The 18682-nt window shown below is 52.9% G+C and overlaps 6 protein-coding genes across 6 annotated transcripts; 4 read left to right on the forward strand and 2 right to left on the reverse strand.

Moving 5' to 3' along the window:
* Positions 1–222: 222 nt before the first annotated feature.
* On the forward strand, positions 223–1466 carry J4E83_006694 (uncharacterized protein; the record flags this gene model as incomplete). Its single annotated transcript, XM_049333605.1, has 2 exons — positions 223–316; positions 385–1466. 2 exons carry the CDS (start codon positions 223–225, stop codon positions 1464–1466), a joined length of 1176 nt encoding a protein of 391 aa, XP_049187327.1.
* A 2929-nt stretch (positions 1467–4395) lies between these two features.
* On the reverse strand, positions 4396–6742 carry J4E83_006695 (uncharacterized protein; the record flags this gene model as incomplete). The annotated part of the gene is made up of 2 exons (XM_049333606.1): positions 4396–6504; positions 6554–6742. The coding sequence occupies 2 exons, from the start codon at positions 6740–6742 to the stop codon at positions 4396–4398; spliced, it is 2298 nt and encodes a 765-aa protein (XP_049187328.1).
* Positions 6743–8676: 1934 nt separating this feature from the next.
* On the reverse strand, positions 8677–9480 carry J4E83_006696 (uncharacterized protein; the record flags this gene model as incomplete). Its single annotated transcript, XM_049333607.1, has 4 exons — positions 8677–9167; positions 9217–9326; positions 9379–9426; positions 9476–9480. 4 exons carry the CDS (start codon positions 9478–9480, stop codon positions 8677–8679), a joined length of 654 nt encoding a protein of 217 aa, XP_049187329.1.
* A 589-nt stretch (positions 9481–10069) lies between these two features.
* On the forward strand, positions 10070–11813 carry J4E83_006697 (uncharacterized protein; the record flags this gene model as incomplete). The annotated part of the gene is made up of 4 exons (XM_049333608.1): positions 10070–10082; positions 10135–10229; positions 10278–10544; positions 10596–11813. 4 exons carry the CDS (start codon positions 10070–10072, stop codon positions 11811–11813), a joined length of 1593 nt encoding a protein of 530 aa, XP_049187330.1.
* Positions 11814–12280: 467 nt separating this feature from the next.
* On the forward strand, positions 12281–14192 carry J4E83_006698 (uncharacterized protein; the record flags this gene model as incomplete). The annotated part of the gene is made up of 4 exons (XM_049333609.1): positions 12281–12433; positions 12490–12597; positions 12650–13014; positions 13064–14192. The coding sequence occupies 4 exons, from the start codon at positions 12281–12283 to the stop codon at positions 14190–14192; spliced, it is 1755 nt and encodes a 584-aa protein (XP_049187331.1).
* Positions 14193–16367: 2175 nt separating this feature from the next.
* On the forward strand, positions 16368–18346 carry J4E83_006699 (uncharacterized protein; the record flags this gene model as incomplete). Its single annotated transcript, XM_049333610.1, has 2 exons — positions 16368–16680; positions 16734–18346. The coding sequence occupies 2 exons, from the start codon at positions 16368–16370 to the stop codon at positions 18344–18346; spliced, it is 1926 nt and encodes a 641-aa protein (XP_049187332.1).
* Positions 18347–18682: the final 336 nt, after the last annotated feature.

Here is an 18682-nt window from a genome sequence, read left to right on the forward strand (position 1 = left end):
TCATCATGCGATTGGACTTCACACAACAGGTCATGGGTATCTATTGCCTACCGACACAGTGGTACCGCAACTTACCCCGCCAGAGGTGTAACCAAAGCCTGCATGTAGAGGAGAGCGATCATACGTCTAGTGGAGAAACAAAGTGTATATATGGCGAGGTTCGATGCCCTTCCAGTCTGACTTATTGGTGGGACAACAACGTGTTTAACCCACATCTGAACCATGGGTACTTTAGCTGCAATAAGCATCGCCATCTCAGTCATAGGACTCTACTACATCCTCATAATAGGACGTCGAGAAGCCCATCTACCACCCGGTACCTCCCTCCTCATCCCCGATCCCATCCTATCCCCATCCTATCCCAAAGCTAACCCACCCATCCAGGCCCACGTCCCCTCCCCCTCCTCGGCAACGTCCTCTCCATACCCACCAAAAACGCCCAATTCCAATTCACGCAATGGGCCTCCCAATACGGCGACATCTACAGCCTCAAGCTCTTCCACACCACCACCATCATCCTCAGCTCCCGGCGCCTCGTCCGCGAACTCATCGACAAACGGGGAACCACATACAGCAGCCGCCCACCCTTCGTCTTTGCAACAAGGTACATCGCGCGAGATCCAGCAAACATGCCTCTAGTCGTCTTCATGCCGTCGGGCGAGAAACTGAGGTTATGCCGCAAGTTACTGGCGCACTGTTTCAACGAGGCCAAAGTAGATAAAGAGTATATTGGGCTTGTGGAGGCGGAGGCTAGTCAGATGCTGTGTGATTTTGTGAAAGAGCCGAACGAGTTTATGGGGCATGCACTGAGGTTCGCAAATAGCACTATTAAGAGTCTAGTTTACGGAACAAGAACGAGACATGCGGAGCAGCTGGAGGAGTACAAGGTTTGGTTTGACAAGTACGTTGCGTTGCTTGAGGTTGGTGCAACACCGCCAGTCGATTTGCTACCGTGGCTGCTGCATGTACCGCAGGGGCTGTGGACAGGACGCTGGAAGAATTGGAAGGATAAGAGCGAGGAGACTTCGAGGGCGGTTAATGCTGCGTTTACGCAGATGGCGGAGCCCGTGTTGGAGAGGAGGAAACGGGGTGTGCGTGCGGCGACTGTATATGACTATGTGCTGGACGAGGGCGAGAAGGGGATTGATCTTACGAGAAGAGATCTAGATGTTTTTGCTGGGTCGCTGATTGATGCTGGGAGTGATACAACGGCGTCTGCTATACGAGTTTTCATTCAGGCGATGGCTAGGTATCCGGATGTTCAGGAACGAGCACACAGACATGTTGGTGAGGTGGTGGGAAGCATGCGGTCGCCCGGGTGGAGCGATGTCGCGAGCTTACCGTATGTCGTGCAGGTTGTCAAGGAGGTCATGCGATGGAGACCTCTTGCGGCCTTGATCATGCGCTCCACTACTGCTGGTATCCTTCACTCCGCTCGGATTGTGGATGAGCCGTGGCTAATGTGAAGCAGATGACACGATTGACGGCTATTTCATCCCGAAGGGCACGACTGTTCTCATGAACGTATGGGCTTTGAACCATGGCCCATGCGATGTCGACACTTGTGAATCCCCAATGTCGGTTTTCAATCCCGATCGCTACGAAACACGTACGCACACTTCAGCTCAGTACGCAGCGTCTCCTGATGTGGGTTCGCGGGATCACTTCACGTTCGGTGCTGGTCGTCGTATTTGTCCTGGTATACATCTTGCTGAGCGCAGTCTTTTCATTGCGATTGTGAAGTTGCTTTGGGCATTCGAGTTCAAAGAGAAACCTGGGAAGCCGATTGATATCGATCCTGACACTGGGTTTATGGATGGCATTGTGAGAACGCCGAAAGATTTCGAGTGTGAGATACGGGTGAGGGAAGGAAGAGAGGGGGTGCTTGAAAGGGAATTTGCCCAGGCGAGGGATGTGTTGGCGAAGTATGAGATTTGAAGGAGTTGTGATGTGATCATCAATAGGGTTCGTATCGATGCCATACTTAAGGATATGTCGAGTGTAGTTCTATACAGTATTCATTTAGTTGCGAAGTACATGAAAAGCTTGTTTTAATGCCTGCCAACTCAGGAGAGTAGTTGGTGACCAGTTCTGCCCAGGATGGGGAGTTGCGACGAGGGCATAGAGCTCAGTTGACTGAATCGGAAAATGGTACTCGCAATGTTTTTCTTCATATAGCAAGAGGTACAATGAGGCCAACGGGTGCAGTAGAGATACCAGATGTTGGTAGCGCCGCAACAGCAGAGATCCCGCAGAAAGAGTGTAGAACCGCATACTATGACGTACATGACAGATCCCGTTTGACTTGCCTTATCCAGAACATTTCGAAAATATACATTCCCGAGATCCCATTTCTGACCATACTTAGGTATGCACCCTCGGTAATAGTCGCGTTGGCGTTCCAGCTCTCCACACCCGCGAGCGTAGATCATCAAGACAACTACTCCACAACTAATTTCCCGTTCCTGAACCTGGCTTCCTTCGCTCCGAAATAGCGTACCAGAGTACACTTACATGCAGCTCGGCTACGACTGCCCATCGTAATTTCAACGTATGTGACTTCTTGGGACCGAAGAACGTCACAAACCACGGTACGGAAGTGCAAACTTATGTCCGATCGCGGGTAAGTTCCTGGCTAGAGTTCTCGGGCTATAGTCTCGCCGGCGGTTTCCTGCCTTCTAAGCAACGTCATGGTCGCGAACATTACGGAGATTTTAGTTGGGGGTTGGTGTTTCAACTGTCTTGTACGCCACGCTGAGGACATGACGATAGCGATTCAGGTACCACGTAGATGCATCTAAACGGCTAACGGCACAACGTGTCCTCACCCGTTTTTTTTTAGATGATTTACAGCAATGAGCAAGAATGTGCACGATTCACTCGGTCAATCTCCGCGGTACCGTGCCACTTCCCTCAATGCCACTATCACAATCACAACCTTGGAACGCATGAAGGAGCAAGAAGCGGAGAAATTGCACCGAAGCAAAACAAACATAGTCCATCCTACTTGCATGGAGGCTTCGATGCGAAAGAAAAGCAAGCGGATGTGGTTGCGGAGCTGGAAGAAGCAGTGTTAAGTACCTAGCACAAGTGTCTGCAGCCGACCATATGCGGGTAGCGGGTACCTCATCCTCCCTCTATGCTTCATCTACATTCCTTTTGCTTGCAACAACTGCTTTTCTCCTCCCGCGGCTGCAGTGTTATGCAATGCACAAAGAATTCTCCATCACTCACTAACGCATGCAGCGACTGCACGGAATGATCACTCCTGCATTCCAACGTTTTCCCCACTATCTCACACAGCATCCACCGTCCTCTTACTCCATCGCTTCGGCGCATATCCCTACCGTATCGATACGGTCGGCCCGTCCGTCACGATGTAACGGCATCCACCCTCCAAAAGTTTGGTCCGTTGAGTAATGCCTCTCAAAACCACACCCAACGTCCGCGGGTAAGGAAAATTAGCCCACATCGCTCGCGCCATGCAGGGGCTCAGGGGCTGGCTGGTGCGGCGCAGCTCGGAAGAAGGCGCCAAAAGGAACGACGGGAAAAAGGAAAATAGGGAAGTAGAAAAAGGGAAACGACATAACGATAACGTCACGGGTTTATGCGAACGGTTAGTAGCGAGGTAGAGGGGGTGTGGGTTGCTGCTAGGGACGTTTCCGCGGGGGGGGGGAGGAAGGTCGCGCGAAGGGGATTGCCGCGTCTTTGGATCGTGGGTTGGAATGTGGCTGGGTGCGTGGGAACGTGATGAGCATGACGAATGCGGATGTTGATGTAGAAAATGTAATCGTTTGGTTAATTATCAGAATTGTACTGCACGGAAATGAACGAAGCCAAAGAGGGGTGAACTCATGCCGAAGCATATTGATTCCATTTGCAAGTCTGCATAGCTGCATTCTTCTAGACTTAAAGGGGTGTTAATACACCCAGTCCCTATGATTCATTATTCCATTACTCCAGCTGACTCCCGTCAGACAAGACATATCCAAAGATACAGAAACCACCATGCCCTCCCAGCCTTCGAACAAATGAGAAAAACATAGAGTAGTAAAGGAAAAACAATGTACTACGCTGAGCAAAACGACGTTTCGTGATATCCAGTCCTCCGTAAATACAAAAGAATCCGGGGTGTGAGATCAAGTAAACGCTTTTAACTCCTTTGGTGGCAACGCCCTGCGCCAATTCGTGATAGTATCCAAGATTGTGTGCCGTATTAAGATTATGCCTCCATGTGTGCCCATGAATGAGAGAGTGAAAGAAATAAAGAGGAAAAGGTATGCCGTATCGCCATAACAGACTGGCAAAGAATAAAAACGCATCGACGAAAAGTCCGGGTATAGTCAAGAAGCGAAGGTCAACGTTGCGATAAGCATGCTATCAGGATTGAAGCTACTACCCTCTAAAGTCCCCTGGTCCTTGGTTGGCGAAGATGTAGCTCTTGGGCTGGGGTTCGGTCGTTCGCCGTATGAGGTTTCCATGCGGATCCGTGCCTTGAGGTGGTGTGTACTGGTGTACGAGGAAGTCGGGCATGGCGGAGACTTGGGGCGCGAAGGGAACGTTGTGATGGATGCCACTCAATGACATGTCCTTGTAGTCATCATACATGTTTCCGCCCTGCATGTACTGGACATTGCTGTCATCGCCTTGCGTCTGAGCTGTGTCAGGTAGCGATGGTCGCCTGAAGTGCGAGGGCTTCGGTTGTTGGATCGTAAGATCGGTTGTGGAATGGAAAGCTGCACGCATCTGGGGTTGCTGCATGTATGATGTTCGAGGGAAGTGCTGCTGTGTCGCTGGTGCTGACTGCGGAGGTGTGTCGCGGTACAAAGCGTCGTTTACAAAGCGCGATTGCAAATCCATGGACGAAGATGGCGGTGAAGTGCTCTTCGCAATCACATTTCCAGATTGGTCGTTGGACCAGTTCGCGTGCATGCTCTCTGGGCTGTTGTGATCCGGCATCGCAGAATGCGGTCTTATCACGGCAGCACCACCCCAATAGTTGCCAAAATCTTGTGGTGTCAGTGGAGTTGGTGGTGCTAGACTACCGCCTTGTCCAATTGTGGTAGTGCTCGAAGTTGAGAACGTTCGTGCGAACTTGGGCGACGCAGCAGCATCGGAGAAGCTCATAGCCATAGGTGAGCGTTGTGCTGAACCTGGCTGCGACTTCTGAACACGACCTCCAGCATTCGCAATTCCAGTTGATCGGATCCGGCGGATGACTTTGTCGTTGTTGCCTCCTGGTGATGGCATGGGGGCAGAATACGAGGCGCTCCTCATCGCGCTGGAGTTCAGATTGACTGGACGTTTCTGTCTTCTTGCAGCGATGCTCGAATGCTGATCTGATTGTTGGAAGCCCTCCGGAGTACCGTTTCGGATGTGGATCGCGTCCATGTTGTTGGCTAGGTTGCTGCTTGAAGAGTTTCTTCGGGCAAACGCGTCCTCGCGGAAGTGCAGTGGAATGTCGAGATCGGAGGGCGCAGCACTGAGCTTCCGTGCTTGTTCCGGTGAAGTGAGGATGGCGTGTGCAGACGAGTTTGGCTGTTGGTAGAAGTTCGACTGGGGGTACATTTGGTTTGAGCCATCTTGCGGCCAGAATGGAAGCGTCTGTTCGGAGGCTGAAGCCTGAGCAAGACTGTATGGTGCGAATTGATCCTCTGGTTCCTCGACCTGCTTGGGCTGTGCCATTTGCGAGGGATCCTCTGTCCAGCCGGTGTAGACCGAATTCAAAGAGGCGATTGAGGGAGGTGTAGGTCCATTTGGCGATTGCGTGGTGCCAGATGACTGGGTGCCATTGTATGGAGACGCGTCCGACGAGATGGATCCTGTACTTTGCTGAGCTTCTGCAGATGTAGAGTTGGTGGTGTTGGTCGCAGCAAGTGCCGAGTAGTCTATCTGGAAGTCGGCGAAGTTGTCGAATTCCGGGTGTGAAGGTGCGATGTCGCTGGGCATGGACGCGGGAACCGAAAAGGCACCTAGGTCGCTGGAGTACGCATTGGGCAGCCCGTTGACACCGTTGTTGTCGTAAGAGAAGTCTTGCTCTTGCGCATTAAGACCCATGCCACTGTTGTGCATGTAGGCACCGTTGGTCGCAGCCATGATCGAGTGCATGAGGTCGTTGGAGCGGTACGATGCGGAACGGTCGGGCTCCGGGACTGCGTGGAGGGCGTTTTGCATGTCGTATTGTTGTTGCTGCTGCTGTTGATGCTGTTGGTGTTGGTGTTGGTGCTGGTGCGGATGCTGCAGTATGAGCTGAGGGCCCAGGTCGAGGGCTGATGGTCCCTCGCCCGTTTGTACAGGAAGCGTTGCAGGGCTGATGTCAGCGTTCGGATAGTAGTCCGGCTGCATGAGCATATGCGGATGTTGCTGCTCTTGCGGGTGCGCGTAGTGGTTAGACATGACGGGCACGTGCTGGTGTCCAAACGGAAGGCTCATGGTCATGTTGTACTGGTTCATTAGCTTCTTGCGGTCCTGCTTGACTTTGGCTCTGCGGTTCTGGAACCAGTTCTGCAGTCGTGTTAGCGACGCACAGCATACATCATGACAGGACACTTGCGTTGATCTTGTCCAGTGGCACGCCGAGGCGCGTCGCGAACTCCTTCTTTACATTGGTACTGGGCTTGTGCTGCGCCAGGAAGTGCTGCTCGAGGATGTCGTGCTGGTCCTTGGTGAGGCGGGGTTTGACATCGCTGCCAGGCTGCTTGGGGGCAGAGGGTGCCGTCGTCGAGGCCCCGCTAGAATCCATGGCGGCGCGCACAGCGGCAATAGAGGCAGAGAGGCGCGGAGTCAAGGGCGGCGAGTGCTGCAATAAAGTCGTGGGCGTGGGCGCGTTCGGGTAGTGACAGGTGGGTGCAGCTGTGGACGGCGGAATCTGGGGCGCTGGTGATGGGCGATAATGCGTAGAGCACGGATGCACGGGATGCACCGAGACGGGTCGGCGCTGGGATAGATATGTGTCGAGGGAAGATGCCAGTAATGGTAGCGAGCGACGATTACGAAGGGGAGCGAAAACAACAGCAGTAGACTCTATATCTACAATAGAAAAACGAGGGTATTCAGCGCGACGGCGCGGTAGGGAAAGGCACGAAGCGAACGACGACGGAGAAGAAGAGCAGGAGGAGCGATCAGGTTGTTGGCTGCCCAGGTGCCGCTTGGTTGGTCGGAGGTGCTAACTTGCTAAGCCACTGAACCCCCCAGCATGCATTATGCTGCTCCGGCACAAAAATAGTTTCGTGACACTCGTCGTCTCCGCTCAGCACACCTGAATCCTGGAGAAGACGCACCGGATGATTCGATCTTCTGTTTCTTGCACCTGCTCGCCCTCGTGCTCCGTGGAGGGCGGCCACACGCTCGCATGCACATAGACTCATAGCACTGGCCGGCACGCCCAACCCCGGCGCGCAATCGTGAAGCGCGCCCAGGGGCACTCTCCTGCCTCACGCCAATTGGTCCGGCCGTGGAGCGAGCTGCGGCGGCGGCTGTGATCCGCCCTCGGGCGGGAGACATGTCCCACTGATTTGAAGGCGATGGATGGTGCTGCAGCTTGGGCCTTCCCCCGTTCGGAGAATATACATGAGCGTGTGAGAGTGCATGTTAATGCCAACGCAGCCTGCCTGCTCAACCACGTTCCACGTCAAATGTCTAGTCACCGTCGGCGCCGGCATGGCTTCAACGTGGGCAACGGGCTCGAGCGCTGCTTTGAGCTGATGGCGTCAACATTGCGCTCGCCGTCGTGCCGACATCCTGTGCCTCTCACGACTCGCCGAGTAGCTCTTTGTCAGTAACCGCTTCCGGTCCGAGTCGACCATCTGTGTGACGAGATGCCCCCCGGGCGCATGGCCAAGGGGCATATCGCGCCGCTGATCTGCTGGCTCGGAAGTCGGCGCACATGTTTTGGCAACATATCGACGGTTCCTGAGCGTACCTTGCAGCAAAGGGGCTTCCGTACCACCTGCGAAACTCAAATTGGCCCCAGCTTGTCCTACAAACTTCGTGTGTTGACTGACTTGGGCGACGGATAATCCCAGCCTAGCTCGGAAGACTCAGTGCGCCCCCAGCTGGGGGACCCGCTGGCCCAAACCAAAAAACCTCGTGCTGCAAGGGCGTCCCTATCATGCGCTGCACCCTGCCGACTATCAGACGTCCTCGCCAACCCGTCTGAACTTAGTCTTCTTTGCGAGTCTGCTACGCCAGCTTTCGTGTCGCACCACAGAGACGGCACGCCCAGCTGACGTCTTCGACTGCAGTAGCTTGTGGTGCCGTCGTCTTTCCAGAAAACAGTTCGATGGGGCGCAGACTGCTCGAAATGGAGTATTTCATGCGATGCGCTGCATTCCGTGATTCCCGTACAGGGAGTATGATACGGCGAGTCGAACAAGGCTAGCACTCCAAGCGACACTCCTGCATGCTGTTTAAGGGTTGCGAGGCTGTGCACGCATGAAGTAGATTTCAACCTCCAAACATTGTTGCTTCGCCGCACAATCGGTCTCCGACCTCATCTTCCATCCAATCTACGGCTTATCGTGAGCTTCAACCGTCTGACTGCAGCTCAGTCACCGATGTAAACTGAGCTTGCAGCAAACCTGAAAACGTCGAGTAAGCAGGCTCACGATCCTGGCAAAATACTGAATCGCCCACACAAAGACGAGTAAGGTAACAGTCGGTGTTGATTCTCTTCGCTTAGACTAAGGCATCTGCGATCTGTATGTCTCCTTGCCCTGTTGCTTTGTCCCATGATGTCAGCGTGACACTGCACATGTCCTTGACAATGTAATCTGCGCCAGCTTCTATCAGCTGTTCTAGCGTATGTGTGGTGTAAAGTCCCACCACGACGAACCCTGCTGCCTTTCCAGACTTGACGCCTGCAGGCGCATCTTCGAAGACAATGATGGAAGATCTGTTTTCTGGGAGCCCCAGCTTCTTTGCACCCATCTGGTAGGGCGCCGGGTCTGGCTTGCCGTTAGGCACATCTTCTGCCGTTACGAGATTCTTGGGGTGCGCCAGCTTCATGACATCGAGCCAGCCTTGCACAAGAGGTCGCGTGCCTGAGGTAACAATGGACCATGGAACAAGGTGCTCTTCGAGCTTGTCCAACAGAGCTCGTGAACCGGGAATCTCAATGGCGTCTTGTCCGAATTCCTTCGGGATCAAACCCTCTGCTTGGGAGATGTCTAATCTGTCAGATGAGTGCTTTTGTCAAAATGAAGACATGGCGCTTACACTCCTCATTTGCGAGCTTTGGCTCATAGATCCGAAGGACGTCGATCGACCTTCGACCATGTGATGAAGCGAGGATGACATTAGGATCGACACCTATCTCTTTCCCAATCCTGATGCAGACATGTAAGCTTGGAGACGTGAACATGCTCGGCTGTTACTTACTTGTGCCAATGTTTTACAATGGCCTCTGTGGAATCGATGATAGTCCCACTACCTATATTAGCTGACTGATAAGATGCTTTCAATGAGTATAACGCACTCCATATCAAAGAGCTGCAGGTGATGAGATGTTAGTATCAGCTTGCCATGCAAGTAAGCGTGCTTCTTACCAAGCCATGGAAGGGAATCGTTTTGGCAGGTGCCGAGAAGGAGGGTTCTGATACAGTCATAATGTGAAGTTAGAAGTGAGATAAATTGATTCTCAGTCAACAAGGTCAAGATATCGCAATGATATAGTGAAGTACCCGAGCGGACTGTTGTAGATGTACACCTGGTGGGAAAGAGAATACATTATCGCGCTAACTCGTTCCGGTATCGGATCCGCCAACTGCCGATGATGCAGCCAATCATGGTGACGGCAACTAAAAGATTCTAGTCGCGACGTTGGAGACACAGCCGCGAAGCCTGGCCTGCATTTGACGTTCTAGAAGATAGATAGAATACATATGAATCTATTCCCATATGTGCTGCTGGAGAGCGTGAGAGTTGGGTATGGCCAGGGCCGCGGGGGTGGGGCTAAAGCTAGCTAGGCGGACACAAGCGGCAGAACTTTTCACGTGCCGAACTTTTTCTGGATCGGCTAGAACTTTTCTGTAGACGATTGCGATAACATACACCACGCCAACAAGTCAATATGAAGGTCGGAAGTAAGGCTTCTCACGAATTTCAGCCCCGACAAAGTACTAACGATCATTCTAGAGCCAAAGTCGAAGCGCGTACCCGTGCGATTAAGGCACAAGATCGAGAAGGCTTCAGCGGCGAAGCAGAAGAAGGCGAAGAAGCTCGCCAAGAAGGTACTGCCACCATGCGCGACTACAGCGCTCCCATTCTGACACACATAGGACCCAACATGGCGCTCCAAGACCAAGAAGGAACCCGGCATTCCCAACCTCTTCCCCTACAAAGACAAGATTCTCGCAGAAGTGGAGGAGCAGCGCAGGAGGAAGGAAGAAGACAATGCGCGCCGACGCCAGCTAGCGAAGGAGCAACAACAGAAGGGCGCAACCGCCGAGGATGTCATGGAGGATGACGAAGAGTTTGAGCAATTCGATGCTGAAGGCGACGAACTACTTGCCGACGATAGCGAAGACGAGGACTCGATGCAGGTGGTAAGTCGAAGTGGTTAGTATACGATGCGCGGCTGTACTAACTGGATGCAGGACAACAAGTTCAACCCTATGGCAGCTCTCTTAGCTTCCGCCAAAGCGCGCGCCGCAGAATTCGAGAAGAACGACGACCCAGACGCCATGGAAGACAGCGATGACGACGAGTCGGATGACGATGATACAGTCAAGGTCCGCAAAGATGCGTCAAGAAAACAGTTCGACAAGATATACAAGCAGGTTGTCGACGCCGCGGATGTTGTTCTGTACGTGCTCGATGCTCGCGACCCAATGGGAACACGATCGAAAGAGGTGGAGCAGGCAGTTATGGCAGCCGACCGTTCAAGCAAGCGCTTGATATTCATCCTTAACAAGATCGATCTGGTCCCACCGCCGGTTCTTCGCGCATGGTTGATTCATCTACGTCGCTCATTCCCTACTCTTCCTCTACGTGCGTCGAAATCTGCGCCCAACGCGCAAACTTTCGAGCACAAGGACCTCTCAATCAAGGGAACATCCGAGACACTCTTCAAGGCTCTCAAGACCTTCGCTGAGTCCCGTCAGTTGAAGCGCGCAGTCCACGTCGGAATTATTGGATTTCCCAACGTTGGCAAATCGTCCGTCATCAATGCTTTGACATCGAGAGTAGGCGGCAAGGCTGCTGGATGTCCTACCGGTGCTGAGGCGGGAGTTACCACCAGTTTGCGTGAAGTCAAGATCGACAACAAATTGAAACTTATCGACTCGCCTGGTATCGTTTTCCCCAACACCGAAGGCTCCAAGGACAGCAAAGTACAACAGAAGGCGCGCCTGATTTTGCTGAACGCCGTACCCCCGAAAGAGATTGACGACCCTGTTCCCGCTGTCAGTCTGCTCATTAAGAGACTGTCGTCCTCGGAGGAGCTTTTCTCGAAATTGATGGCAGTCTACGATCTACCTCCCCTACACGCTGTGGGCAACGACAGGACCACCGACTTCTTGGTTCAAGTAGCAAGGAAGAGAGGCCGTCTGGGCAAGGGTGGTGTACCCAACATGCACGCCGCAGCACAAAGCGTCATCGTTGACTGGAGAGATGGCCGCATTCAAGGATGGACCAGCCCTCCCAAGTACACACCTGCCGAGCCTGATACCACCAAGACTGCACCAGCTACGAAGGGCGGACTCGTTGGCGATCAGAAAGAGATCGTCAAGGAATGGGCTGCAGAGTTCAAGCTGGATGGTCTATGGGGTGATGATTCAAATGACACGGCGGTACCAGAGGCTATGGAGGAGTAGGCAGCTTGTGTTGACTGTTATGGCGAAATGGCGTTCGTAAGGCTATAGTGCTAGTGTACTTGACCCGCACATAGGAAAAGCTCCGACTAGACATCGGGCCTAGCAATGATACACGTTCTTCAGACGATATTACATTCCTGATCCTAGACGTTTTAGAGTCTTCCGATGCAAGCCTTGCGATGAGCGTATGTGGATCGTGTACCGCTACTGACCGAATCAGTTTCTGCGATATCGGATCCGCATCGTACCATAGTACAAGCGAAAAAGTTCTCTCCAAGCTGCAACCCCACACCGATGGGAGTGTTCGGCGATATGTTCGCTCCCATAGGTAGGTTTCGCCGCCCCACACTTTGGGGTGAGAGCCGACGGAAACCGAGAGCTCCATCACGTCAAGCTCCATAGCTCAAGATACATAACGACGCGTTCCTTTAGATTTTTGGTCAGTCAAATTTATCATCACACACACAATGGGTTCTTCAAAGGGTCTCCAGCCTCTGCGCTCTGCTTCCAAGACTTTGAATGCGCTGCCCGCAGCCTATGCTGGCGCGCAGATCGCATCGAGACGGTATGCGGGGACGCTCGCAAACTTCAAGATTCCTACTATCAACAACGAGCCTAACGTAAGATAAGAGACGATGTATATGTTCAGAATCAATTTGCTGACTCAAAATTATAGCAACATTATGCCAAAGGCTCGGTAGACCGCCAGAAGCTTCAAGATGCGGTTGCACGTATGAAGAAGCAAGGACCAGTACAAGTACCTCTTGCCGTAGGAGGAGAATACGTAGGCCTTCCACACGCACATACGAGTCTCGTGTCACTCTAACACCATTCAGATCAACAACTCCTCAATCCTCACCCAGAACAACCCCTCCTCCCACGCCGACGTTATCGCCAAATACTCCAATGCCAGCGCAGCCGATGTGAAGAAGGCCATAGACGCAGCCCTAGCTGCTAAGCCAGCATGGGAGGCACTTCCCTTCGCCGAACGCGCATCCGTGTTCCTGAAGGCGGCCGACCTCGTCGCCACAAAGTACCGATACGAGATCATGGCTGCGACCATGGTGGGACAGGGCAAGAACGCGTGGCAGGCCGAGATTGACTCAGCGGCTGAGCTGTGCGACTTCCTGAGGTTCAACGTCAAGTACGCGGAAGACACATACGGACACCAGCCCACGCACAACTCGCCAGGAGTCTGGAAGTAAGTAAAGCATCTGGTTGTAGCTCGGAAACGAAACTAACAGGTACAGCCGCGTTGAGTACCGACCTCTCGAGGGCTTCGTCTATGCCGTGTCACCATTCAACTTCACAGCCATCGGCGGTAACCTTCCTGCAGCCCCAGCTCTGATGGGTAACGTCGTTGTCTGGAAGCCATCCCCATCTGCGATTGCGTCGAACTGGCTTCTCTACCAGATTCTCATCGAAGCTGGCCTTCCACCAAACGTGATCCAGTGGGTGCCCGGTGATGCTGTGGAGGTAACCCAGGAAGTCCTGAACCACAAGCAATTCGCATCTCTACACTACACCGGTAGCACAGCGGTATTCCGTCAACTATACGGAAAGATCGCGAACGGTGTGGCTGAGGGCAAGTACCAGAGCTACCCCAGGATCGTTGGTGAGACAGGAGGAAAGAACTTCCATCTCGTCCACAAAGATGCCGACATCCACAACGCGGCTATCCAGACCGTCCGCGGTGCATTCGAGTACCAAGGCCAAAAGTGCAGCGCCTGTTCGCGACTATACGTACCAGAGTCCGCCTGGCCCGAATTCAAAGAGATTCTCGTCCGTGAAGTCGAAGCCCTGAAGATCGGCGAGCCCACCGACTTCTCCAACTTCATCGGCCCCGTCATCCACGAGGCATCCTTCAAGAAACTGTCTGGCGTCATCGACGAAGCCAAGAACGACAGCGAGCTCGAGCTCGTCGTGGGCGGCAAGTACGACAGCAGCAAGGGCTACTACATCCACCCTACCATCTACCGTACCAAGAACCCCAACCACCCCCTCCTGTCTCGCGAACTCTTCGGCCCTGTTCTCGTAGCCTACGTCTATGACGACGCGGCGCCCAACGCCTTCGCCAACATCATCAAGCAGATCGACGACACATCTGAGTACGCGTTGACGGGCGCTGTGTTCGCAAAGGATCGGGAGACTATCAAGTACGCGTCTGAGAAGCTGAGGGATGCGGCGGGTAACTTCTACATCAACTGCAAGTGCACGGGTGCGGTTGTAGGACAACAGCCTTTCGGTGGGTCGAGGGCTAGTGGAACGAACGACAAGGCTGGTAGTGCGAACTTGTTGGCGAGGTTCGTCAATATGAGGGCGATTAAAGAGGAGTTTATGCCTACGGAGAAGGTTACGTACCCTAGCAACGAGGTTTAAGTTGGATTACGCAGCCTCGATTGATGGAGAAAAGCATCGCATGTTCAGCTAGCATTGGCGTTGGCGTTGGATTGGATATGAACGAGTTATGATTAAAGGAAGGATTTGAATGGAATAAGAACGACATAAGTCATGTATCAAAAAGTGTGTTACAAGTCTACATGGATGAATCTGGCATGTGACATCTGGAAAGACGTCTGTACAGCACAAAGCAAGGCTCGTCGCAGATAAACCCTCACTCTTTTGATTCGTGTGAAAGCAATACAAAGCTTCAAACATATCGTCAAGTCACATCAACCATCTCAATCCCCACTCCTACGTGCGCACAGGTGTGGTGAGTTTAAGAGCGCAGGACGAAACAGCCGGTCTGCAACAGTCTACAAGGAAAACACCCCTATCAAGGTGTACAACTGCCTCCAGTGGCGTTGCGAAAGCCTGATATATTACAAATGCTGATGCTGATGCACATTTCGGAATGTCCATCAATGTGCCTACTGGATAAAGTTGGTCTACCTTTTCTGTGGCTTGAACTTGGCGAAATTGCGGATACTAGACAGCTGCCTTAAGCTTCAGCGACTAGAGCATTTCATTGGAAGAAGACGTTGAATAGATGCGCTGTAGCCTGCATTGGTATTAAACTGAATGTTGACAAAAGCCTGATGCAATGTAGGTGGCTATCCGAGTTTCTTCATGAATGGAGCGAGCGCCTCTGTTTAGAAACGCAACTCAAACCCTCACACGACTTATCCAAAGCCACAACACATACATGTGCCTCGGCAACAACAACACAGAAAACGTTGAGAGATGGGTCCAATCTCACGACGCGGCTCAACGCACCTTCTAGAACCTGCATGAGTCGTGACATCGACCCACCAGCTATCGGGAGCCCCGTTCGTTTCGAAGCGAACCTTGCAACCTTATTTTGGAGCCGCAATGCACGGGGGCGTTCGAGCAATTTCCAGAAGATAGGGTGAAGATACGGCCGTTGAGATCGTGATTTGCATTGTCGGGTCTGCCTGGGAACTGCGTATTTGTGTGACGTGAAGGTATCCAACAGATGGATTTTTGGTCTGCGTGACGATGAGACTGTGATGCGATTATACCCCGAATTCCGGGTCGGAATCGGGACAGCACATCTTGGTCCGAACCAGCGACCAGGGTGGAGCGGAGCGGATTGTGCTGAGGAATCAATGCCGCATCTTATCGTGCGAGGTACTGTTTTGGTGTCATGTAGCGAGTGTGAGATGAGATGAGCCTCGTATGCATACATGCTTAGTGAAGACCGCGCTGTTGAATCACCTCGGTCGTGGTGATGGAGTTAAGCAACTCTTCACGATGAATCAGCTTCAACCATCAGTAAGCATCTCCATATCCATGAAAGCCAACACGCGTACGCCCCTCTTTTCAGATCCGTATCTTGGGGGAGAGGAGCACTTTGACGCCGACGCCGACTCTCCGCCCACCATCCGCACGTTAACTCCAGACAGCGGAAACAGCACGAAAATCTCGAGCTTCTAAAAGTAAACCCTGGAACACCCACAGGGTAACCTCGGCAGCTCGGTACATTCTCCTTCGAGATCGAAAACCCTTGTCAGAGCCTTATGACGCACTGTCCGCGATCTGCAACATGCATAGCGGCACCTTTTCCCAGCGCCGCCATCCCTGCCGTGTTCGGCGCCTGCTCTGCATTCAGTTGCTGTGATTGGCTCCGCGGGCCAAGCTTTCGAATGACGTGGCTGCTTCGAGCCTAGCGCGACGCTTCGGCCGAGCAGACCTGAGATTTTTGATCATGGTGTCATCGCCTCATGGATCGCACGTTGCAAGCGGATTTCTGGAGCGGTGCGCGCGAGTCGGGAATGGGGACGCATCCAGATGGTTGGGCAGTCGCCCGGTTTGTTTTGTCCTGGTTACGCATTTGCTAGTGGCTTCTCTTACCGCTGCATCGCATGACTTGTGCGCGCTGCCCGCCGTGTGTGTGGTTCTTTATATGTAGCGTCTCCCGCGGTGATCTCCCTGCTTTCCTACTCCGAGGTTACTTTTCGTCTATTTTATTCCCTTAGATATCCTTTTAATATACCTGGGCTGTTGTCCCTACGTCGCTTCCGTTTTATCACTTTGACGAATATCATCCATCGATATACGACACCGACACATCGAATCGAAAACATCATTACAATGGAGAAGGACCAACAGGTCGCCGACCGCTCTGCGGCCAACAGCAGTAGCGGAAGCAATATGGACGTCGAGTCTGGAAGAGAAGGCATCTCGCATTGGAAGATGATCACGGATCAGGGTGTTGTGACCAAGGAGATCATCAACTACGACTATGAGGGCGAGGGAACAGAAGAGGATCCCTACGTTGTGGAGTGGATCGACAACGACCCCAGGAATCCAATGACCTGGCCCAAGACGAAGAAGTGGATCATGGCCATTGCGGTCGCCAACTCGGTCCTCGTCGTATCATTCTGTTCATCGGCTTTCTCTGGAGGTATGTAATGCGCAACTCGAGATGAATATGGAACAATTTCTGACATCTGCTAGGCATCCAACAAATCATGGCTGAGTTCAGCGTCAGCCAGGAAATCGTCACACTCGGTGTATCGCTCTTCGTTCTCGGATTCGCCCTCGGACCTCTGCTATGGGCTCCCTTCTCGGAACTGTACGGTCGCCAAATCGTCTTCGTCGGAACATACACTGCTTTCATGGCTTTCAACGCTGGTGCCGCCGGTGCGCCCACCATCTACGGCCTGCTCATCCTCCGATTCTTCGCTGCCGCTTTCGGTTCTAGTCCTCTTACCAACGCTGGAGGTGTCATTGCCGATCTCTTCTCCGCAAATGAGCGCGGACTGGCCATGTCAATCTTCTCCGCTGCGCCGTTTATGGGTCCCGTTCTCGGTCCGATTATTGGTGGCTTCTTGGGCATGACTGAAGGTTGGAGATGGGTCAATGGACTCATGGCTATCTGGGCTGGTGTCATTCTCGTCGTCACCTCCTTCCTCGTCCCTGAGACGTACGCTCCCGTCCTGCTCAGGAAACGTGCTGAGAAGCTCTCGAAGCTGTCTGGAAAAGTCTACCGCTCCCGCACTGATATTGACCAAGGCAAGGTTTCGCTCGGAGAGGCTTTCGCAACGGGTCTCAAGCGTCCCTGGATCCTGCTCTTCTGCGAGCCCATCGTTCTGCTCCTTTCTCTCTACCACGCCATCATCTACGGTATCCTCTACATGCTCTTCGGCGCTTTCCCCATCGTCTACCGCATCGGCCGTGGTTGGAATGAGGGTATTAGTGGTCTGCCTTTCGTCGCCGTCGCTATCGGTGTCTTACTCGCCATCACATACGTCATTACGGTCGACAACAAGATGTACATGAAGAAGGTCAACGAGTCCGGCCGCGGATTCGCAGCTCCAGAGGCACGTCTGCCCATGTGCATCATCGGCGGTATTGCACTCCCCATTGGTCTGTTCTGGTTCGCCTGGACCAACTCCCCTGATCTGCCATGGGCCGCCAGCGTCGTCGCTTCCATTCCATTCGGTTTCGGCATGGTGCTCATCTTCCTGTCCATCATGAACTACCTCATCGACTCGTATACTATCTTCGCCGCATCCGTCCTGGCTGGTAACGGTATCATCCGTTCCATCTTCGGTGCTGCTTTCCCTCTGTTCACCTCGCAGATGTACAAGGGCCTCGGTATCCACTGGGCTTCATCTGTACCCGCCTTCCTCGCTGTCGCCTGTCTCCCGCTTCCCTTCCTATTCTACAAGTACGGCAAGACCATCCGCGAAAAGTGCAAGTACGCCGCACAATCCGAGGCCTTCATGGAGCGCATTCGCAACCAACAAGCCGCAAAGGCCGCACGACAAGCCCAGGGTGTCGAATCAGAGGACACCTCGCGCGCCAACACTCTTACACCTCAAGAGGAAGTTGAGGAGGAGGCACACGAGGAAGAGTCCGCACCCAAGTTCGAGGAGATGAAGACTGAGAAGGAGACTGATGGCGAGGGTCTCAAGAAGGTTCAGACTGGGCGCTCAACAAGAAGTCGGAGAACAGTCAGGGATCTCGACTTCAACCCCAACCCCTTCGATATCGACCGCGTCAACACAAGGGAAAGCTTTGTTACTAGGCCGAGAACGAATAGCAGGGCGAGTAGCAGGAAATAGATGTTTGTGTTTTGTTGTAGCGTTTTTACGGTCGAAAAGTTGAAGGTGCATTTTGACGCATGGCATCAGCATTGTATACCCCTCTCCTATTATCATTAGTTAATACAAGATCAACGATATTCTGAATCTGCTCATTTGCTTCTTTCTCGTGATCCTGCTTACATGCGGAGTGGTGGCACTAGGATGGTCGGACCAGTCGCATCTTGCTAATATGCTTGACCAAGTACTACATACGAATGTAGAAGTACACATTGCCTCGTGTAATGTCTACCTGTCAAAAACGTGGCACTGTGTATGCTGCAACACAACTCCTGTCATTCCCTCAATGGGATGGCG

Source organism: Alternaria metachromatica (assembly GCF_023757995.1).
Source record: "Alternaria metachromatica strain BMP 0045 chromosome Unknown scaffold_15, whole genome shotgun sequence".
NCBI lineage: Eukaryota > Fungi > Ascomycota > Dothideomycetes > Pleosporales > Pleosporaceae > Alternaria > Alternaria metachromatica.